The following is a 24,510-nucleotide window of genomic DNA, read 5'->3' as shown; positions in this document are numbered from 1 at the left end:
CATGCATATTCCGGCTGCTCGTGTGGCTCTGCTAAGGCAGGTGAGATTGTGACCCAGCCCCCCCCTTGAACCTCAGGGGCGTGAGAGAGGCACCGGGGAAACGAACAGGAGATCCTCCTTATTGCACGCCATTCCCTCATCTGCACACTGTAGTAACACATGCACGTTGTTCTGCGGACGTGTCGTGAACCGCAAAAAGCAAACGGTGTGAACAACACCTGCGCTGGTGCTTTCGGGGTGCGGAGCCGCCTCCGTTCATGGGTCATCACTTAAAGCCGGTTTCATCTCATCTGTCAGCCACACACACACACACACACACACACACACACACACACACACACACACACACACACACACACACACACACACACACACACACACACACACACAGAGAGAGAGAGAGAGGAATCAAAATGTGTGGATTTCCCCTGCATCTCGTTCATTGATCTCGTAGAGGAAGTCAGGGTTATTGTCCAGCACCTGAAGGAAGGGGCAGGACACTATGTCCCCCCCCCCCCCCACGGTCCACCAGCAGGAGCCCCCAGGGTCTCTGTCGCCCCCCGTCCCCCTGTGAGGACATGACCAGAAATGTCCCCTCATTTCCCTTCTGTACCTGTCCTTGATTAATGTGAGCCCACAGTGAGCCAGTCTTGGCAGGATGCCGTGGTACAGTTTGGACCTTTTTTAATTGAGTTTTTTTAAAAACCTGAATAATATTGTACACGCTCCATCTCCACATTCTGTCGATGAGAAGCACATGGCAGCCTATTGCGTTACTTTGTATTGCACAGCTGCGGGCTATGACCTGCCTGTGACTGCGTTCACCGAAAATATTGCAAGCATCCAATCCAAAGATTGAGAAGTTAATGTGTGTTCACCTGTGTCTACTCACGGTTGGCCCGTCTGTACCTCTCTTTGCTCCCCCTAATATAATGTTGTTCGATGTCCATTGTCTTGTCCGGGCTGCTATCACAGGATTCCCTGATTTTTTTCTTTTTTTTTCCGGGTGAGCTTAGCAGCAGTAACATGAGCAAAGCTCCTTCAAATAAAGCTTCATTGTCTGGGTGCATTAGCTGCCAGTGGATCAGAATGTGAGATAGGCGCGCGCTGCTCACTTTTGAAGTCACTTCTCCGGGCTTGTGTGTCCGCAGAAATCTGTCAAATGACAGCGAGCGGCTTTGAAAATTAATGTGTGTTTGCCCTCGGGTTTGTATAGACACATGCTTAATACCTTATGATGTTGTACAGTGTGCTGTAGCCTTCATTGGTTACCTGATCTTTTTTAATAAGTAACTCTCACTTAGTCCATTTGAAGCGATACGATTACACTCTGCAGTGATCATCATCATCATCAGCGTACGTCATACAAACTTAAAAGTTGTTACTTGTTGTCTGGTTTCAAGAATAGAGCATGGCTCAAGTGAAAGTACAGACCTCAGCACCCCTGGCTGGTCCTGGCCTCTCCCCCGGAGTTCCCCCGACGGCCATGGCCAGCCCAGGACCCCTGGGTCTGCAGCCCTCCGTCAACGGCACAGGCCCGGCCCCCACACCCGCCTGCCCTGCTCCTGCAGTCGGATATGGGGACGCCCCTGTGTCTGCCTCACCGCCAGGTAGACTTGACTATTTAATACAATGGTTTCCCTTCTGGGAAGTTAATATTTTTTTTTGCAATACACGTGGCTCGATTATCATTCATTCTAATGAGTTTTTGTGAGTTTGCCACGAATTTATTCACGACGTTCTTTTCAGCAGCACCTCTTATTTTGAAACGTGCCAACATTGTACAATTGTGTATTATGTGTTCAAATCTTATAGCCACATTTGCCATTTATTGCAATAATAATTATATGACAAGATAATTATGATATTGATTCAAGCCATAAAGTAAAATGCAGAATAAGAATGCACTTAATGGACTGACAAACCATTTTTCCCTGAGCCTGTTGATCAGCCTCAGATGTAGGTATGTCAAGTTTACCTTTGTACCAGAATGTATAACTACAGTTCCATTAAAAGATGCCTTAGAACAGGGCCAGAACGCCTGCTCTCTCTCCACTGCACATAATCAAATCTTACTATATTGATCAGATAACTTGATGCAGATTTTTCCGATCCTGTTCTGAACCAAATTTCCAACACGTCTTGCATTCCAGTCCTCGGCAAATAATAATATGTGTGGGAAGTAAAGGTAAAGTATATCATGTATTCTTCTGCTGTGCTCTCCTTTAGGCTCGCCCCAGGATAACATGGCAAACCCTAAAGAGAAAACTCCAATGTGTTTGGTGAATGAGTTAGCCCGTTTCAACAGGATCCAACCCCAGTACAAGCTCCTCAATGAGAGAGGCCCTGCACATGCCAAGGTGAGTGATTAAGAGCTTTACTGTAGTAAAGTAAAGTAGTAGTAAATACTGTATATGTGTGTGGGGAAAAAAAGGACTGAAAAACATGTTCAGTTGTAGATATGAATTGATGATCAGTAAATAGCAACAGACATTTTTAAAACCCTAATTTTATTTATTCATGTTTGTATTCTTTATTTTTACAATCTCACACCTTGCTTGGCTTAGTACACAAAGTGCTAAAAGTGTCAAGTATGTGATGGAGTACGTGTTTCAGATTTTTGAGTGCTCCTCTTCGTCAAGGAAAATTGGTCATGCAGAATCCTTCCAGCTCCCACCACCCGGGCTCCAGAGGGAGGTCGGTACACATGTCATTGCTCGCCGGCTAATGTCTCTCCCTTTGGGTGTCACTGTTCCAGATCTTCACCGTGCAGCTGACTCTTGGGGAGCAGGTGTGGGAGGCGGAGGGCACCAGCATTAAAAAGGCCCAGCACTCCACAGCTGCCAAAGCACTGGCCGAGAGTGTCCTTCCCAGGCCAGCGCCCCGCTCCCCCAAAGTGGACATCAACAGTAACCCAGGTATCGAAAAAACCACAACAAAATCTTGTTTAGTTTTTTTTTTAATAAATAAATTTGTGTGATAAACTTTACATCCAATTCTAACGAATGTGATGGATGTGGAATGGATATCGTACAGTTACTAAAAGGTTATTTAACTGAGTTAGATTCTATGGGGGGGGCAACATATACATTTGTTATATATATTTGGGAAACATAACATTTGTTTCATTTTTTTGTGACTCTCAATGCAGAGAAGTGGTTTATTCACAACCAAAATACAGTAGTTCTAATTAACAGAGACCGCTTATATTACACAAACTAGGCAGTGGACTTTTAAAATAAGTTGTTCAAGTTAAATTTCTCAGAGCACAACAGCTGGTTGCAGCTCTTACTGTTGTGCTGTATTTATAGTAATAATTTTACTTGTAGTGAGACATTTTTTATGAGAAATCTGCTCCCCAGCTAAACCTTTTCTTTTAAATTCAATACATTAAGTTTGAGCATCACAACCAGTAATGTATTAAAATAAAAAAAAATGATGAATGCCTGCTTCAGTATAATGGAGCAGGCATCAACGGCTGTGGTACTGTGCATTCTAGTTCACTGACACATCATCATGCAAGTAGGTTACTATTTGAGTCATCATTAATGTTATTACTGAAACATCAAACTTAAATCAGTTTCATTTATTAGGTTATGTTTTTTTCCAAAGAAAATGTCTGCTGTCCCATTCTGCCCTGTAAGCTGGCATATATCTGTCCTCAGGACTCAGTTCCTGTATTTAGGTTTTGAGTGAGTAACTTGCACAGCTTTTTTCCACACAAATGGACCTGTTCCTTTGTTGTTGCATTAGTGCCGTCTGCTAGTTCGTTTATTAGTGCAGCTAAGTGTGGTGTTGAAATAATAATTGTTTATCCGATTGGAGTGAGATGGGGACAATTCAAAAGTTCCTTCGTGGCAAAGTCTTGCCCTGAAATATCTCTGTTTTTCAGAGAGAGATGATTTTTGTATGATCACAAAGTTACCTGCACCTTTCTTTCTCTGTTATTAATGGAAACTCTCATTATTGTTCCTTGATTTCCGCTCTGAGGAGACTGACTTCGAGGCAAAGCTCTAAAGCCGTCGGATATAATTAAATAATCCATGTTCAGAACAAGGCCAGTACCGGTCCTCTTTAAGAAGCCTCAGTTCAGACTTTTGTTTTATCTCTGGCCAAATGAATATCGCTCGTCTCGTCTGATCTCCCCTGCCCTCTGTGGCGCTGTTGTGGAGAAAGACACCATAGTCAGTTCCTAATAGGATAAAGTAAGTTCTGTGATAGGTTATGAATCGTCAGCGGCGAGCTTTGGGATTAGCAGTGCACACATCAGACAAAATGTACAGTTTTTAGGCAGAATACAAACATCCTCATATTTTCAGTTAAAGTTTTTGGGTGTATTGTACAACAAGTCATTTCCTGAAATTATTAAAGCTGTATTGTATATAATGTTATTATATATATTACTTTGATAACTCTGGGTACTTTGTGTTAATTTCAATCTTCCATATCTAATTTTGCCTTTCTCATACTTCCTAACACAGGCAGTATAACACCCACAGTGGAGCTGAATGGTCTGGCCATGAAGAGAGGAGAGCCCGCTATATACAGGCCTTTGGATCCTAAGCCCATGCCCAACTATAGAGCAAACTACAACTTCAGAGGGATGTTCAACCAAAGGTGAGCCCCTTTACCTGAACTCAACCCAGCTGCCTGAATTGTAAACTATTTCCATTGTCAAAGTAATTTCTCTAAACGTCTCTGTCTACACTGAAACGCCAATTTCTCCTTTATCAGTTGACAAGATGATGGCCTTGATATGTTATGTATGCCCTCAGACAATATTCTTTCTTTAATCCCACCGGCACAGATGTGTTTCAGACGTAGTCCTTCACTTCTTATGTTTTGTAAACTGATGAATGTGGTGCCCATTGCTCTTGGGCTACATTCATAAGTTTTAGTTTTAAAACAGCGTTTTTAAAATGAAAACAATCTCCTTCCTGACGAGCGTTTCAGTTCTGTATCAGTATTAATCCCCCTTCCATAATAACACATCTGGAAACGTGTATCAGGTGACCATTCGCATACGCCGAGCATGTGTGTACCGGTGTAAACAGGAAGCAGATTGTCTACTCTGCTGTTTGTTGCTTAGCTAGAGAAAATACTACGAACGACAAACAACAATGGTGAAAAGTAGCAGCAGGGATTTCTGCTGTCGGAGCGGCGACTGGGTGGAACTAGCACTTTAAGTGAGTGTTCACAACATTTTGTCTTCACTGCTGGTAGTCGAGTCGTAACTGATAAGAACCAATCAGGAAGCAAAAGCGGGTGACTGTCATCTTTTCCAACCGTATCAGTATTTGCCCGTCCAGACTACAACAGCCGCCCCTGAGTTTTCAAACTAAAACGGGGCGAGCAGCAATTCCAAACTTCTCAGTTTAAGGCGCTCGGCAGCAGTGATGGGTTATAAAATGAAAACGTAGTAATGTGGATGGAGCCTTAGTCTTAGTCAAATTTTGTTCGTTCCACAGAGTTGAAATGAATGATTCCCCTCTCCCTGAGAGAATGAGAGCGTTATTTAGGGTGTGTTGATGTGTAAGTTCGTATGTCAGGGAGTAAAAGACGAGATGCCATATTTAGGCTTTCATAGACAACCACTTGTAAATCACCAACTATGAAAAGAAGAAATAAATATATAAAGTACACTGAGAAAGAGGAAACTATGCATTTCCTTCCTCTGCTATTTGGGAAAAGGAATAACTATTGTATCTGTTGTGTACATACTAAATGTTGGCTTGTGATAACAATACAGAAATGTTGTTGGTCATCTAAATATTATATTATTTTAAATACAGAGGCAAGGTGATGTGAGTGAAGTACACGGTTTCTGAGAAGATGACAAAAGAATATGTTTATCCTGGTTAGTTTGACAGGCATCAAGTTATTTTTCATCAAGTTAGTGGGACTCCCTCCAGATGGCAGTGTTTCCTCATGTACAAAAAAAATCCTAAGCACTGCTTTCATAAGGTGATTGAGCACCCATTTTGTAATGTTACTTAGGAATGTGGTGAACAACATACATAACAATCTCTGCCGTGGAATCCGCAGTATTTGGATGCAACGTTATCACTTTAACACAGGAAATGCAACAGAGAAAAGCATATGTCCGCTTTGCTTTTTACATTAATGTTGGCTCCTTAAATTCCTACGGTAACGTCTTCTGATTGCCAAATGTTTTGGGATTTAGTTTTGAAATGTGGAATTCGTGCCAGAAGACGTCCGTGATTCAGTTGCAGTGTTGGGTAACGGAGTCTAGTCAGCAGACAGTCTAGCATCTGGCTCACATCTTACACTATTTTGATCCATGCAGGAACAAACAGGGGGTGAAAGACAAACGTCTGTGTGCTGAGGGTAGAAAATCTGTTTCCCAGCGAGTCTGTCAATGTCATCTGTCACAGTGATGAGTTTCTAAGAGACAGGCAGTGTCTATTCCTCATGGTCTGTTTTTTTTTCTTATGCCACTCTGTAAGCGGGAGGTGGGAAGGGGGGGTGTCCCTGAAACACAGAAAAGACTTAAGAGTATATATTAGACCAAGGTCACTTATGTTTTCACGGGGTCTCTCTCTTTCAGTGTAGTGGAGCCCTGGATTAATGAAAGCGAGACCTTCTGAATATGAATTCTCTTCATCAGATGACTGAATATGTGGTGGAGTGACAGGCCATATCCACAATCGGTCACCTTAATGATGCTGCAGAGAGAGGAAGGTTTCCATATGTCCATGTCCTTCGTGATCATTCATGATCCGGAGTCACGTTGATGGAGAATCTCCCCATTAGAAGGGCGACCTGGCTCGGATCCATCAGCACTCTAATCACCGCCAAGACCAGTATTGATTAAATCAGAAAGTGCCCTGATGAGGAAATATGGCGTTAATATGAAATGTGCATTTATCAGCGTCTTAATGAATCTTATTTATGACGAAGGGGCCTGTGCATAATTCCTCTCCATCCAAGTCCAGGTCTAAATCGTGAATTCATCTCTGTTATTGTGCAGTCATAACCACGCCGCTGTTCGTTCTCAAACACGCCGATGCTCAGAATGATTCTTGTTTTTTTCCGCCGATTCAATTAGTTACTGAAATGCTTTGAAACATTATATGGAAAATCCAGCCCAAATGATTCACAAATATGGTCATTGGATCAGGAAAATATTTGTGTTATCAAGAAATGCGGTGACATCAGCACTCGCTCTGTGGACAATCCCCGATTCCCGTGTTATCATTGGAGCACCTGATTCCGATGAGTCATACTGGGCTTCTCCGGCGTATAGACGTCCATGGCGCTCCCAGCTTTTCCTCCCCGCTGTTCTTATCCCAGGGGAGCGGGGCCGCCTGCATCCTGAATTCTGTCAGAGCTGGAATTTGGATAAGACTTGCCCCGTTTAGAGCAAAGCGGAGCAGTCAGAATCCGCCCACCTTCTCCACGCCCTCATTTGCTTATGATGGTAACATTATGTTAGCTGGAGGAACAGTTCGCTGAGTGACTGGGGGTTCTTTTCTCTGTGACATTTCCTTCTGCGATGATGTTCAGATACTGAACTGGCCTGTGCTGCTTTCACCATTGGAAGGTGAGAGGGAGACAGGGTCACCTGTGCTGCAGTGGATTCACCACCAACAGAAAAAGTAAATGGACCCAAAGTGTAGCATACACCGATCAGCCATTAAAACTGGTGACTAGTTTTGATGTTGTCGCTGATCAATGTAAACTGTTTTTATTTTATTTCATTTTATCGAGCAATTAATACACATTTCATTAGCACTAAATACCTGAGAGATTTCTGAGCTCTGCTTTTGATTGAGGCCCATGAAGGGTTAGAATAGATTAGCGATGTATTCTAGACTCGCCTTGTGGCTTTATGGCAGTGTCCTTGCAAAATCAATGACAGCCTTACTGTGCCTTAGTGATGCTGTATGCGTGTGCGTGTATGCATATACTCATGTAAGAAACATATAGCGACAGTTGCGATAGAAAGATACTCATCCATGAAAAATGAATACCCTTTTCATGCCTGCAAGACCATAAAACTGGCACGGACACAAAGGGCGCGCACGCACGCACGCACGCACGCACGCACGCACGCACGCACGCACATGCACGAACAGGCGCACTTTGTCATCTACATCTCTAATTGAGCCAACCTGTTCCACTGAAAAGGCAAATCTGCCCATGAGCGCTTTTTCTATATTGGACATTTCCTCTCATCTCTTCCTATGTGGAGGTATCTGATATCCTCTGAGTTCCTCTTCACACACGCAGTCTCCTCTGTTTTCCATTCACACCCCCCCCCGCAAGTTTTGTTATTTAGTTTAAAGAAATATATATATATATATATATATATACATATAAAGCTCACTGGCCTGTTGGGCTTTACAAACTCATGTAGCCTAATCGGGACACTGCGTACTCTGTGGTCCACTCCGGCATTCCACAGACATGGTTTCTCTTATCCATCCCATCATCAGTGCTGCCCTAAAACAAAAGGGGCCTGCCAAAGCCCACAAGATACAGACTTCAGAGGAATAACTTTTTTATTACATTGCATGGACGAGTGAATCAGATGCATTCACTAAGATAGTACATCGATTTCTACGGGCGACAAGCCAGAACAAAGGATAATCTTTCCTAATTGTACAAATGGGTGTACACTCATGATTCAGTGTTTCATCGTGGAGACTGCGGGTGGAGGAGTTGAATCCAAGTCCAACATAAACAAATGCTTGGAATGATTTGTACTCAACAGACTCGTTGACACAAATAGTCTGGTCTCTTCCTTTCATCTCCTCTCGTCTGAGTGGAGTTTCGAGTTAGTGTGTATCCCCGTCCGTCCTCCTCTCCTCTTTCGCCTTGATGTATTGAATATAAAACCAAACCCGAGACAACTATGCGAGAAGCAGGTTACATCAGTAGGTGCACCTTTTGTAATGCTGCCTTTTCAGCGTGTTGAGGTAGGTCACTAGGTGGCTGTGCGCTTCTGCACAAGAAATCACGTCTGTATGTATGTGCAATCACAAACCAGTTACACTTTACCTTATTATATATTTCCCAGGAAATTGGACTCTTCTCTTGCTGTAGCGCTCAAATTGATTTGTCTTTCCTCCTGGGTAGCTCCTCAGTAAATGGCTGTCGAGAGAAACGTTGTCTATTTCTTGATAGGTTTCTGAGGTGGACAGACATCAGTCCTAAATTTTGTGCATCATTGTCTTTGCAGCAACGCAGCATTTTAATCACATTCACCCCATCAAATGTGTTTTCTGCCTTGGTAAAGAATGGATTTTACACCCTTTGTCCTTGAAGAGTTATTGAAATTAAACCATGTGAGGTAGGTAGGTAGATAGATGGGTAGATAGGTGGGTAGGTAGGTAGGTGGGGAGGTAGGTGGGTAGATAGATGGGTAGATAGCTGGGTAGGTAGGTAGGTGGGTAGATATATTGTTAGATGGGTGGGTGGGTAGGTAGTTAAGTATGTAGGTAGATGGGTAGATAGATAGCTAGGTAGATAGGTAGGTAGATAGGTAGATGGGTTGATAGATAGGTAGATGGGTAGATACTAGTTGGATAGATGGGTAGGTAGGTAGGCTTATTATGTTTTTGATGTAGATTCTTCATTTGAAAATAAGTAACTGCAGCAATAAGAATTAAGAATGTGGAGTGAAAAGTACAATATTTACCTCATAAATGTTATTCAGTAGAAATATTAATACTCAAGTTAAGTACATGTACCTCAAAATTGTTACTTGGAATCACCCTTTGTGTATTGTCATTCCAGGATACCGATGCATAAAACACAGCCTGAATTTGCAATTTCTTTAAACACTCATTTCCAGTCCAGTTTGTAGTCCAACTGTGTACCCAGGTGTTTTTTTTTCCATCTTAATACCTGTAATTTTGACACGGAGGACAGGTTTTCCTTTTCTGAAGAAGCAGATTCTTAAGTTTTAACCACATTTTGGCCGCGGTGCACATCACAATCACAAATCACTCTCCTGTGGTTGGAAGAAGTGATGAGGAATACAGAAACTCTAGAAATCTACCACGCTTTTTTTTTATACTCGGTTTTCTTTAGTTTGAATCCCACCAGCCGTAGACATACTGTTGGATTATACTAATGTCTTTTAGGGCTCACTCTGCCATATTGCTGCTAGATGAAGCTGCCATCTCGTCGTGTCAAAACAAAGCTTGTTCTGTTAAGTGATGCTGCAGCTCTTTGGTGGTCCGACCAGTCGAAGGCTCCTGGGGAAATGGTGGAAACTGAGCCGTGAATCTGTGATTTACATCCTGTAATTGGTGGCCGTTTTGCTTTGTCAGCAAAAGCAAACCTCACTGTAAGCAAATCTCACATTTTAAACTGCCTTGTTCTCACCTGGCGGAATGTAAAGGAGTAAAGAGACATTAACCCAATGGACCTTTCTTTGTTAAATTAACCAGTTATGTTACATAATTAGATATTTGGATTGGCCAGATATTAGCCTTTCACAGTATGAAATACTGGCAAACACAGTATGTTTGCCAATATAAAAACGTTTATACTGCGGAATAAATAATGTGCATTCATGTTTACGTTGTACATCTAAAAAAATTATGTTTATTTTCTAAACTCAACTTCTATGTTTGGTTGTGTTTGTGTTTTCTTTTCTTATTTGTACTTATTTAAAATCAATTTTATGGTTAAACTGTGAAATAGCAAGCCTCAGTTACATTTCTTTGTTCTACAGGCTTGATATTGACATCTTAGGAATCATTTCCATTTTACAATATATATATATATATATATATATATATATATATATATATACAATTTTCACTCCAGAATATCTGCATTGGCCCCCAAAATTCCATATCACTCAGACTTGAATATTTATTACTGTACCAATGCATAACTTATTCAAATGTGTGCATTCTTTGATTCACACAGTTTGGAACTCCCAGTGGTGCAGCAACATTTATTTTCAGGGAGACTGAATGCAAACAACAAAGACCGCAAAAAGACATTCCTCGTTCCCCTGGATGTGTTTGAAAGGGGAAATCATTTGCATGCAGAATGTGGCTGACACCAAGTTAGAACAATTTGGCAATTAGTGTTTCACACTTGATGGCGGTGAACAGAAAACAGCAGGTCAGAATGTAATACTGTTAATGAGACCAGCAGGCTCTGATTTTAGACGGATGTCCAGCCAGTCATTCCTCACAAACAGCCTCAAGTCTGAACAGTTGGCACTGGAAAGGCACCAGGGTTACAAAGCCTTTCTTCTTTTTTTGGTATTTCCCATAAATGCACACATGTTGCAATTGTTTTGCAATAGTTTTCTATTATTCACTTCTTTTTGTGCTTAAAAAGTCAGAATTATTCACGCACTGGCTGCTTACGGTCATATGATTTAAGGAATAGACCATTTTCAATACCAGCACAATGAAATCAGCCTTTTCCTGTAGCATGCCACCTGTCGGTTACAGTGCTGTAAATCGATCATGTCTGGAAACGGTACTCGATGTGTGACACCCTGACTCGGCAATAAAGCGTGAAAGGAGGGTCTGGGTAGGTTTACGCGGGGCACGACTTCTCGTGAGTCAGCCATGGAAGGAGGGCACCGAGACGCTGATTACAGAGCTAGCTTTGATCTCTGGCTCAAAACTGATACCACAACAAACAGTGGAGACAATGAACACTGTCACATTGGTCAGTTTCATTAAAATAAGTTATGAAACCCCTGCTTTTGAATGCACGGTGTCTCTCAGCCGTTCTTGATAAATGTCTGTTGTGAGGAGAGGCACTGATATGAGTTGTCCATAGGAGACACCAGCTGTCTGAAGCAACTGAGACACAGCACTATATTACATTACACTGGAGGGATGTGAGGAAGTTAATAGATTGCCCCCATGACGGACTTTAATGGAAGACCTACACAGAATGTGAGGTTTGTCGATGTTAAACTGCAGAGTTGTGCTATTAGCAGTAAGATTGACTTTACATCGGACTGAATTGATGTGTGCTGGTTATAGACGTTGAAATTTGTGGGTGAGGTGGGGGCATCTGCTTGAATTTGATTGCTGGTTGTGGCTTTTGATACTGCTGTGAGACATGGACACAGAGAGACAGACACACACACACACACACACACACACACAATATGTAATATCACTATAAACCTGTCTGTGTATCCCTCATTTTGTAAATATAGTTTGAAATCGATGTAAATGGCTGATGTCAATGGGCTAATTGCCAAAGTAACAGAGGGCAAGTATATATTTATGGGGCAAAGTTACATTCTACTGATGTAATTGTCAAATGATTAAATGAATTTAAAAAAAAAGGAAAACACAGCCCTCTGGATATCATCATCAGAAAAAAAAATGGTGTAATTGCTCATAGCCCTGTCATCATTATTATCCTGCTACATTACATTGTACAGTGACTCTGAGAGCTCGACACCCTGCAGCTGATTTTATTTTTCATTTATTGTAAACTGGACGTTTGTTGGTTTCTGTGTCATGCGCTAGGGCAACCAAACCACTGCTCTACCGTCACACTGGATCTGCTTCTTCCCTCGTGGTTAAGTGGTTTCCAAGCACAGACATTGTCCAGGGAATTTCGAAATACAACCCCCCTAACACCATGACGGTTATTCACATTTTTAGCGGTGATTACTTGACTAAATGGATTGATTTCTCACACCACTCCGTAGTTTCTACATTAGCGATTGCGTGAGGCAGAAGGGAAGGAGAGCAATCAATGATGGACACAGGGAATGGAGTAAGGAAGTTGGGAGGGAGAGAAACCGAGTAAAGGTCTGGCAGGAGATTGGAAGAAAGTGCAGCTGGTGGAGGAGTGAGTCTGCCCTAAAACATTTTTTTTCCTCTTCCAAATCTCTGTCACCCTTTTGCTCCCAGCACAGGGCTTTGTGTGTGTGTGTGTGTGTGTGTGTGTGTGTGTGTGTGTGTGTGTGTGTGTGTGTGTGTGTGTGTGTGTGTGTGTGTGTGTGTGTGTGTGTGTGTGTGTGTGTGTGTGTGTGTGTGTGTGTGTGTGTGTGTGTGTGTGTGTGTGTGTGTGTGTGTGTTTATTTATGTCTGTGTAATTGTGGTTTACTGCACACAGCTTTTTGTGTTTGCGTGTGTGGCCAGTAGATGTCTTAGTGGTCATGATCAGTGATGCTGGGAGACGATATGGGCCCGTACACTCCCTCATTCTTGTCGTTCATCTGTCTGTGTTTTGTTAGCCTGCTATTTTCCCTTTCTGTTGCTTTGTGTAGACGAAAACATATGGTTCCAACATATATACAATATAAACCCGCAAGTATGCCTTAATTACTTTAAAACTACTGCAGTAGCACGGGGTAAAAAAAAGTGGGGGTCAGGTTTTGACTGTTGAATGCAGAAAAAATATTTTGTGAAAATTAGTTTTCTTGTAAAGTAGAGCTAAATGAATGAATGTTTAGCCTAACCCTTTTAGGGCAATAGATGATCAGTGTGACACTGAGAAACGGACTAATCTATCTTGAGAGTTGCCTCATGAACTAACCTGAATATAAACATGTTATTTGTTACATGTAAATCCCATTTTCACTGTGTGATTCTGGGCTGTCAGACAAGACTTGACAATTGTGAGAGAAATGTAGTGAAATTCCCAAAATGTGTCCACAGTCACGTTTTTTGTTGTGGAACACGAATTACACGTTTACACGAAAATAACCCAGCAACACAGACCAACCAAAAGGATAGCACTGTCTCACATCCAGTTTTGAAGTCCGTTGTCACGTCACCCGCCCAAGTTAGTCATTGAGCAACTAGAACACGAGTGTAAGAATCCACAAGACAATATTCATTGCTCTACTACAAATGTTAGCACCCACTTATTCAAAGAGCACTGACACATTAAATTATTTTGTGCTAAATTTTTCAAATCAGTAAGTTGCAAATGAATGATGCGACATGTTTCTGCCTGCACGTTTTGTTTCTTTTTACCGTTTACTGACGGCAGCGCGACCATCCAGCAGGAATTCATAGCAACATCTGACATGCCTCAAAATTAATAAACAGCCTGACACTGATGGCATCCAAGGCTTTATTAGACGTCTTTTCAGACTGACAGGCAGTGAACTTGTTGCACAGTGTGTAAGCACCTCAACACGTGAACTGCTGCCAGCATCAACAGTCCCTGCGTAGCCAGAAGAGGATCCTGTTTAATATTCAGTGATGACTGGGAAGTATAGGTGACATCCGCTGGTGTTTCCAACAACAAGCCCGGTTGCCTGGGGCTGACTGAGGCCGGCTCTCCATTCGGAGCACAACCGAGATTGATGTGTTCTCATGGGCAAAATGGCAGCTTTACGACTGAGAGGAAGCGCTGCATTTGGTTTTGATTGCCGCGGTCTGCACAGGTTTGCCAGCCAAGGCAGCTGAAGTTTTTCATGGCTCCCTGTGCGCCATCTGCAACTGGTCAGCAGTGTCACGTGTTCAATTACATGCCGCATATTTATTATTTACCTCCGTGGAACTGTGCAATCTCTAGCGTCACTGTGTGTATTGTTATTCACTTGTGACTTGAAAGTTTCTTCATGTAGCGTCGTCAACATTATATTGCAGGGCTACACTTGCTTCCCCCCCTGAAAGTATCACGTTCAACCGCAGTTTGGGATAAAGCTTAATTCAATTTTGTTTAAGTTTTCTGCCAACCTAACAATAGTCGTTCATCACTGTATCTACTGAAAATGACATTACATTGACTTGACTGTATGAAAAAACTAGTGCCTCTATTTGGTGTTCAGTTGAGGAACAAGTGTGAAACATGCAGGTTTTCTTTTTTTTCTATTCAGGGATTTAGAAAGGAAATGGTTTTCCATTCCACTAGAGAAAATAGTTTCCAGCTGAAATGTCACCCTGTCATTTATCGTAATAATTGCAAAACCATATCTCCAATTTCCCAGTAGGACTGCGTGTGGCCTCAAAAAACGTCTGGCTCTTTGAATGTGTCCATCTCTGTGTGTGAGAGAGCCCACATTAAAGGGATGCCTTCAAAGTCAAATTCATTACACATTGCTAAATGCTGATGAGTTATCATTTGATTGAGTTGTGGCATCAGGTGGTCTCTCTCTCCCTCATCACATAGCCTGAGTCATAACAGATACACACACGCACACACACACTCACGTCATCACAGAGAAAAGGTTTTTCATTATTATTATTTTCTTATCCCTTTCAGCAGTCTCTACACCCACCCCACAGGTGTCCTGGTCCAGTTCCCTCTCTGTAGTAATAATAATAACAATAATAATAATTGATAACACAGAACAGGCCAATCCAGCCAGCATGTGCTGATTCTTTGTGCTGGCCGCAGTGCGCTGACGTGATTCCCCTGACCTTTTTTTTTTGTCTGCGTGATTTTGATGTGTGTGCGTGTGCTCGCCTGTGTTCTTGGCTGACTCTCTTGTGTGTAAGCCACTACTTTCCCACGTTGTGGAGCAGGGTCCCCCACAGGCCTCCCCACCATGTCCCCCTCTCTCTCTCTCTCTGTTTTTCTCTTTCCTTCACTCTGTCTCTCTCATTCGGTTTCTCTCTCTCTCTCTTTCTCTCCTACCCCTCTCTCTCCCTTCCTCTCCGCACCTGTACTCAGCACTCCAGCCCCAGCTGCTCCCATCTCGGCTCAGTGCTGTTGGCCGGAGCCCATGTTGCACTTGGCATGTCCTCTGAGACCCTGGGGCCACACTTGACGTGCGAGGGCCAGGCAGGCCCCCGCCCAGGGAAGGCTCCCGTGGCCAGGAGGAGCTGAGAGCAGACGGACGAGAGGAGGGCTGTGGGCTGGAGAAAGACCTGCTGGAATTTGGGGGTAAAGCGCTGACTCATTGTCAGGCCTACTTGAGCAGGAGACTGGGGGAAGAGGTTTTTCCGAGGAATGACGTGTTGTAAAGAGTTATCTTGTGAGAGTTAATGTCTCTGGTATTTCAGTGGAAAAAGGGCCAAATGTTTGTACGTCGTCCCGGGATACCTTCATCATGTTGGTTGTAAATTCCAGTTTAGTATATGCAACAGTTTCTGTCAGTTATGATAACACTGTACTCACCAAAGTACGCAATCGCTGAGGCCTGGGAAGTTTATTTGGAGGTAAATCTCAAATTACAGATATTGGTCTATAAAGTGAGATGGAAGTTAACAGGTTGGATTTCATTTTATACTTACCTTTTGTTTTCTTTATGAATTAAACCTGGGAGTTGGTTAAGAATCAGTATGACCTTTTGGTCGCTCATGTTTTTTGTCCGGTCTGAGCAATGTTCCACATTTCCAGATCTTAAAACATCAACATTTTTATTGCCCTAAACTATGAAAACAAGATCCTAGTTTGTAAACTTTTCCACCTGTGTAGTCCATAACTGTAATTAATTACAGACATTCATGTTCCCCAGATGATGTGTCGAACACCACCGTTAGATCGACTTTTTGTTTTATAGTCTAATGTCTCGACATCTTCTGGTTGAATTGCTGTGATATTTTTTACGGATATCCACCAGGACACTTTAAAGATTACCTCAATTAATTTAATGATCTCTTAACTTTCTGTATATTCCCATTGAAATTTCCTTCATGGATTGAAAAAAGGAAAGGAAAAAAAGACCAGACATTGGTGGTTCTGAGTCAGTCATTACCAAAGACTTTGGTAATCCTGTGGCTTTTCTTCCACCATGAGGTTCACATTTGTGGTTTTGAGTGAAATGTCTCGACAAACCTTTAGGTGGACTACCATTTAGTACATCTGTCCTCCTCAGGATGATAATGATGAATGATAATGATGACGACTGCTCTTTTAGTGCCGTCATCAGGTGAGAACTTTAATTTGTCCAATAGTTTGGTTCATCACCAAATACCTGCAAGCCTGAGGACATTCTCAGCTGTACAGCACTTCAGCTGACTTCCTTCCTTGACCAAAACAGTTTGTTCTCTGTCAGACTTTCTTGTCTTACAAGGTTGATTCAGTCAGTCATACTTCTAGGTGTTAATCATGCCTTCCTTCATTACATTAGCCTTTTCTTGCCTTGGCATCATCTGACATAGACATCACCAAAAAGTCTGGAGCTGGAGCCGAATCCCAGCCGACACTGGGTGAGAGGCATCGTCCCCCCTGGACGGGTCGCCAGTCTTATCACAGGCCGAGATGGTAAACACAAGTCGACATGATGCATACTGGTATTGTTATTGAGACGTAACATGAATCTTAAAGCCCCAGCGTACAGTCCCACAAGGCAGCCATAGCTTGGCTGTAGACACGTTGCCTTGTCACACTGTGAGGGACACGAGAATAAATGAGTCCTAACATTTGATCTCAGTCATTATGTTTATAGTTTTCAAATGTATCAAGAAGTGCTGGTTTGACTGCTGTTGAATGAGGTGCTATGACTTGAGATCCCCTCATTTGATGGTGTGCTTGATGAAACTGTGCTAAGGTTTCCAGTATGGACAGTTTTCCCCGCCCCCCGTTTTTCGAACGTCCTGTCATCCCCAAATTCCTACATGAGCTCAAATCGAGTGTTAAATCTCACATCGGATTCAGTGCCAGTCAAGATGTTGTGTTGCAGCTTTAAATGACAGATACGTTTACACAGGGAGACGGGATGGACGCATCTCTGTAAAGTTTGCTTCAAATCTCTTCAGCACTTCGTGAAAATAAGCTCCACCACATTCACTTTTGATTTCAAACTTATTGATAGCTTTGCTTTGACTAAAAATGTTAAAATATTGTATATCAATTTATGTCTACCACATATAGCGGCTGTATGTCCCTGTGAATATACACAGTGTATAATCGTGCACTGGCAGAGAAGAAAAGCAGACAGTTTGACGGATATGAAAAACTCTGGAATCCTCTCCCCTCTCGCTAGCGTTCCCACTATTTCTCTTTTCCCTGTCCATGATCAGGGCAGGAAATTCTCAGCCATTCTCCCCCTGACCCAGGAGGGGGTATCACACACGCGGACTCGCAGACCTCTAAATCTCCCCGGTGACAGCTCAGTCCTGCTCTGTCACGACCCAAAGAAAGAGAGGAAAATCTATGTGCGGGGCAAGAAGAAAGAAGAGGGGATATATATGTCCCTGTGCTTTGTTAGCCATCCCTGAGCTGAGCTTCAATAGCAAGACATCACTCAAGTGGTTGGCCAACACGCCATTGTGCAGTAATTGACCCTGATGAAGTGATGGGCCTTTAATTTGGGAAAGCTGTAAATGCTGTGAATTGATAACTTGGCTCATAATGTCAGAGCCTCCCCTCCCTTGCTTTTCATCTGTTCTTATGTCAGATATAAATGTTCCCTTGAGGTAAACAAATTCAGCCTCCCAACATACTTTAATCCCCATTTGCTTTTTTGTTGTCGAGGTAAACAGTTTTTTCTTTTATTATAAATATCCCCTTCTCCCTGTCTGTTGTTGTGTTCACTCCAGGTACCATTATCCTGTTCCTAAGATCTTTTATGTGCAACTGTCTGTGGGGAGTCATGAGTTCATCGGCGAGGGACGCACCCGCCAAGCAGCAAGACACAGCGCTGCCATGAAGGCGCTGCAAGCCCTGCGCAATGAACCTATTCCAGAACGGCCACCACAGGTAAACACACACACAAGAATAAACAGAAAAGCTTAAACTAGCACTAGTAGTAGTGGTTGTTAACATTACTTGTTGAAGTATTTCTCCGGGAATCCCACAATGCTATTTTCAGTACAGTTCTAATACTGTAAATACTGTCTTTGTTATGTCTATTATGTCTATATTGTTAAATCCTCCTCGAGCTGTTTTAGATGTTTTTTGATAACAGACAAATAAGCTGCTGTGTCAGACTTCAGCCACGCAGACGATACTTGTCAGTTATCAGTACTTGTTAGTTGTTAAGACTTTGGGGCGTTTTATTGTGATTTGTTGACGCCAAAAAATAAAATATCATCAGCGTCGTCCTTTTAAGGCCAAGTGATTTCCACATTCAGTTTCCCACTGACTTTGGACACAATTCTCGTTTCCCAAGAATCGGTGATGTATTACTAAGTGAGTGGAAGTGTCTTCACTCGTACTAAGCGTTTGGTCGTGTCAGATTATTATTACAATGAAAAACATCACATTTCTAAGCAACTGTTAATAATAACAATAAGGAAAATAATGTTAGTGCTAATGATAATTAGTATTACTTGATTACAATTATTAGTTTACTCTGTCTGAGTGATTGGTTAATCACCTTATCGATATAGCATTACTGTGTAGCTCATACATTCTATATTTATTAATGGACAGAAAACAGTTCCATCCCAACCTGATGCTTTGTCATTGGTTTTGTAAAAGGTGATTCCTCTCAATTTTCCCACCTGTCATCACATCCTTAACCCTTCAGCATGTTTGCCTCAGTCTCCCCACTCGACACCGTCCAACTTGAAAACTCTTCCCCTAATGAATAGTAAGGATTTGCGCTGCTGATGTATTGGTGCTCTCCCTGGAGTGTTACACAGCTTCTTTTTTTTTTTTTGCAGCCACTAAGATGAATGCATAACCAGCTTTCATCAGATTGAATCCAAATCCACCGCGTCTCTAATTACTCTAATGTATAATTTAAGCCCTGCAATCTCCATAGTTTTAGTTTGCACCTGGCAGGGACTTGTTATATGTCCCACATTTTTTCTTTCAGCCTACTCCCAGTGTCACCGTACCTCTCCAGAGTTTCCCCCTCGGGCGTAGCTGTTAACTGTTGTTATCATCTCCCACCGGAAATCAAATTACCCCATATCCCCAAAGCCTGGCATCGCTGATGGTTATTCAAAACGCCTTGGCTCATCTCACTTGCCTGACTCGCGTTCTTGTGGCGTCGGCCTCCATAAATGAGCTCTTTGTTTGCTGCCGCTTCTGAGTCTTGCTTTACAAATTGAGGCACACTGCGTCTACAGTATTATGTCTGTCATTCTGTATCCACATGAGTGTGTGTGTGTGCATGTGCTCCTACATGTGTAAATGTGTGGACACCCTCAGGTTAGAAGTGTTCCTTTTCACCGTGGGCTGTCAAACCTTTTATTTTGAGGAAGACCACAGGCATATATCAGTGACGCTTAAATTAGAGTTTTTATACACAGGTTAGGCAACACTGTGTAACCCTAGGAAGCACCTCCATCTTTACAGGGCTTCGGGCAACATCAAAATAATGAATCTGCTGACTTATGCATAGATCCAGTGCTATTATTAAAATGAGGACAAGTGATCTTCCTGCCTTGCGAAACACAGTTTGCTTATCTCAACGTGAATTGCTTTACTCAGTATGAATGACTGGAAATCTGGAAGAAAAGCGTCATGGGTATGAGGTGGTTATTGTAAAGGAAGATATATTTAGATCTGTGAAATAGAACTCTTTTTCATAAATTGACTTTTCAAAGAATAATGTTGTTCTGTCTGTTGGGAGCCACTCCTTCAGATCCTTTGATGTACAATTCTTTCCCCTCATTATGAAATCTGTGTCCGGTGAGCACATGTGTGAATGTTAAGCACTCTGTTCGCCCACAGTCACTGTCCATTCAAACTGCTCCCTCAGGATGAGTGCATTTCCTGAGCGCCGTCTACCAAATGCATGCCTTTCACTCAAAATCCAAAATGTTTTAATCAAATGTAACTATGTTCTATGACATCCTTGAAAGTTTGAAAATTGAAAACTAAAATTAATGCCTGGCAAATATTTGAGAACAGATAGGGGTCATCGAAAGAACTTGAATTTACATGTTGGCTGTTTACAGTGAGTTTCTTGCCGCCTCTCAGCTCCTCATCAAGTCTCTCCCTTTATCGCTCAGCTTAAATAACGTATAGTTTTGCTGTGCTTTGTGAGAAAAAAATAGATACCAATGGCTACATCCACTTTACCACGTTTTTGTTATAAAACACATCACTGCTGTTACGCTTACACCTGCCATCCACGCTACATCGGCAATTTCGTGTGCCTAGAACTGTGAAGTTAGGAAATGTTTGACGTCAGGGGGAGTGTTGTAGCTAGAGCCTGACCTATATGGATTTTGGGGGGCCGATGCCGATATCGATATTAGGGAGTACAAGATTACCAATACCGATACATCAGCCAAAAGATATGTATTTCTGTATGTATGATTTGAATATCTTATTATCAAAGCTTTATGATAAGAAATGTAATAGAGGTTTGATAAAAAAATAAATGTGCATTTATGTTTACATTTTAGGTATAAAAAAAAAAGTTTTTCTTAATTCAAGTTCTGTTTATTTGGTTGTATTTGTTAAAGTTTGTGGTTAAACTCAATTATCAAACCTCTATTACGTTTCTTTCATTTTTTTTTTAAATGGCTCATATCAGTTTGCCGATAATATCGTTAGGGCCGTCAACATATCGGCCAATACGATATGTCTGTGAAAGGCTGATATTGGCCAATGTTATCGGCCAACCAATATATCAGTCGGGCTTTAGTTGTGGTATGGATGGGCAGCGACACGAATACCATTGGTGAAGGCAAAGCGCTGCGAAAAAAACTTACTGTCACTAACAGTTCCACCTCTTTATCGTTCAAAGAAAACAAATCCCTCGTCTTACTTTTCATTATTGCTGTTTTCTGCAAGTAAGCAACTCTGCAGTAGGCGACTACAGAGTAGACGATCTGCTTCCTGTTCACACCGGCACGTGCATGCCCAGGGCACTTGTATGGTCTCGTAATGTATGTTTTCAGGTGTGTCAGTATGGAAGGGGATTAAAACTGATGCAGAGCTAAAACGCGTATCTGTAGGGAGATTTATTTGTTTTTGTTTAAAAACGCTATACGTATAGCACTATAGCACAGCACACCTGAGAAGTTTTCACCCATTCAAGCCTCTTTCTGATTGTTATCTGTGCTTCTGCAAAGTCTCATAAAATCCTTGAATTTGCTAATTGAGAATGAATGGGAACCCTGTATATGAGTTATATATATATATATATATATATATATGAGTTTCTGTCCAGTACTTTCATTAGCAGCACCAATGTTTTATGCCGCCATCTGTCTTTGTCACAGTAAGGTTGATGATCTACTTGGTCATTCCAATGTGAATACATACATGAATACACACCCACAGACGCCTGCAGACACTTATATTCAGTGGCCTGATAACGCAGCCTTGGGAGGGGATTCACACTATTAATCATATATATCGGGATCACTGAAAACGGCAGCAGAGGAAAATATAAACCATGAAAACCTTGAATAGATTTTAGAAGAAGAAACGTAGAAGAAAGGACTGAGGCGCTTTGGACCAATTCACTCTCAGGTTTCTCTTGTGTCCACATACATTCATAAAAGACAAGAGGGAGATTATGTATGTCTCGGCACTCGCAAAACAAAGAGCACCTTCTCGCCACAATGAAGTCTTTCGCTCCAGCGCGGTAGGCGCATCAAAACACGTGACCGTTTCCTGTGAAATCCAAGAGATCTCCCAGTATGAATCATGCAACGTATCAGGTCACACAATGAGAAGAAGGAGAAGGGAAGGAGCCCAAAGGGAAAGACCACAGCCATTCAGACTTAATCAGACAAAGAGCTGGACATGAGAAGATAAAGATCGAGACGGCACTCTGCATTCCCATAGACAAGTGGCACCAAAAAGCCCCTTGTATGTCTGATATGATCTCTCTGGTGCAAACTCTGGATTTTTTTCCTCATAAGTAGAAGGGATAGATACAGTAGTATTACTTTGATTCATAGACAAATACTATTGTAGAATCCCTGAAAATTATACTTACCAATTTAGTCTGTCTGATCCATATAAAAACATCTAACTTTGTAATTCCAAAACTATTAAACTAACTGAAAGCTCAGACCAGAGCCATCTGGTACTAGGTCCAGTATTACTTCATAGATTCATGGGCGGCAAATTTTGTGTATTGAAAACGAAGAAAAAAAATCTTTTTAACATAAGCAATGTTGTTAGGGTTCATCTGGATCCAACAAATATGTGGTTATCCCAAAAAAATCTGCTGGTGCTTTCCCACTGACCTTAACGATCCCGTCTTCATGAGTTATTGTTCTCCAGTTTCTGTTTTGAGGGAGATGCAGTTCTTGATGTTAACAAATAATAATTTGACTATCGAGAACAGAGAGTTTACACATAACAATTTCCGTATTTGGAGGACCACCCGTTTAAGAGACCTTCCTGTACAGACGGAGGACCACCAGTCATGTCCAGAAATACCAAGTTCTCAATCCCGTATCAGATAAAGATCTTCGGCAGAACCCAGAAAGGCGTGCGTGCGTGCGTGCGTGTGTGCGTGCGTGTGTGCGTGTGCGTGTGTGTGTGTGTGTGTGTGTGTGTGTGTGTGTGTGTGTGTGTGTGTGTGTGTGTGTGTGTGTGTGTGTGTGTGTGTGTGTGTGTGTGTGTGTGTGTGTGTGTGTGTGTGTGTGTGTGAGTGACAAGTTGTGGTTTGATATGTGCCACTATTTATTTTAGAAATCGTCAACAATAATGATCCATGATACTTGCTGTAATACCTAAAAGATGCTAAAGACAATATATCAGTACTGCTCCCAAGTCATTACAAAATGACAAAACATTATAGCAGGCCTCAAGCACTCAGTGTTCTCTATGACTGCATATCTACATCACTCTATGGGATTTGTAATTGCTCTTGCATGGAATGCTATGGGGAGAACACCTTGCACTTGCGCTTTGTTTAAGCCCAGTAGACACGCATCACAAAAGATTAAGAATCTTTAATATATCCATATCCAAAGACCTAAGAGTTGCCTGACATAGTCGCTTTAACAGCGTTCTCAATTAATTATGTTCTTCTAATATGATGCTCCTCCTCCTGTGATTTTCTACTACTTCTAAACAGGAGTCAAGTTAAATCATGTTTTCAAGGTTTCGAATTTGTGGCGTAAGAGAATCTCTGACTTTAACTACTGTCACAGAAAAGCTGGCCATTTTAACACCTATAACCTAGGAGTGACACTAATTTAGTTTGAGCAATAACAATTCATACATCTTCTCTAACCATTTCAACTTCTTTCTTTTATTTATGTTTTCCAGAGCCCAGAAGAGAAAGGGGAGACCGACGAAGGCACAGATGCCAGCAAATCAGAGATCAGTCTGGTCTACGAAATCGCCCTCAAGAGGAACTTGTCTGTCAACTTCGAGGTGAGAAAGACGAGTGACGCCGTTATTATAAGTGCTACTCTGACTTGTCATGTTTTTCCATGAACATGGATAAGACCATACATTTAGGGAACGTGTGAGTCCTCATGATGCGTTTCCTCAGTTTGTGAAACACCACCGTGCAGTCACTATTACAAAATGTTAACAACTCATTAGCTTTGCGAGAATACAACACAGTGGAAACTGAAGCGGTCGCACTGATTAGAACTCAACCACCACTGATAAGAAAAAATAAATTGTGAAAGGATGCCTTTACCGAGTTTTGCCCAATCTTTTCATCACTGCGGTTGCTACTATTTAAGACGTTGTTACTGTAAAACAAACATGCAAATAGGAATTCTTAGAGGATTACTTTATTTTAAAGCTTGTGGA

The 24,510-nt window shown here is 41.9% G+C and overlaps 1 protein-coding gene across 2 annotated transcripts in view; it reads left to right on the top strand.

Moving 5' to 3' along the window:
- The window catches only part of stau2 (staufen double-stranded RNA binding protein 2), an 85,563-nt gene that overhangs the window by 742 nt on the left and 60,311 nt on the right, over positions 1 to 24,510 (top strand). Inside the window, exons 2-7 of one of the 2 annotated variants that reach the window (XM_035619858.2) lie at positions 1,404 to 1,610; positions 2,230 to 2,360; positions 2,759 to 2,918; positions 4,482 to 4,617; positions 18,414 to 18,573; positions 24,013 to 24,120. In XM_035619858.2, coding sequence (XP_035475751.2) covers positions 1,412 to 1,610; positions 2,230 to 2,360; positions 2,759 to 2,918; positions 4,482 to 4,617; positions 18,414 to 18,573; positions 24,013 to 24,120 — 894 coding nt within the window. In that variant the 5' untranslated portion in view covers positions 1,404 to 1,411. The remainder of the gene's footprint in view (positions 1 to 1,403; positions 1,611 to 2,229; positions 2,361 to 2,758; positions 2,919 to 4,481; positions 4,618 to 18,413; positions 18,574 to 24,012; positions 24,121 to 24,510) is intronic. The other variant, XM_035619857.2, reaches the window with a different exon arrangement.

The sequence above is a fragment of the Scophthalmus maximus genome, chromosome 21 (assembly GCF_022379125.1).
Source record: "Scophthalmus maximus strain ysfricsl-2021 chromosome 21, ASM2237912v1, whole genome shotgun sequence".
Classification (NCBI taxonomy): domain Eukaryota; kingdom Metazoa; phylum Chordata; class Actinopteri; order Pleuronectiformes; family Scophthalmidae; genus Scophthalmus; species Scophthalmus maximus.
Note: the sequence above shows the minus strand (reverse complement) of the source record. Positions and strands in the feature narration are given on the sequence as shown.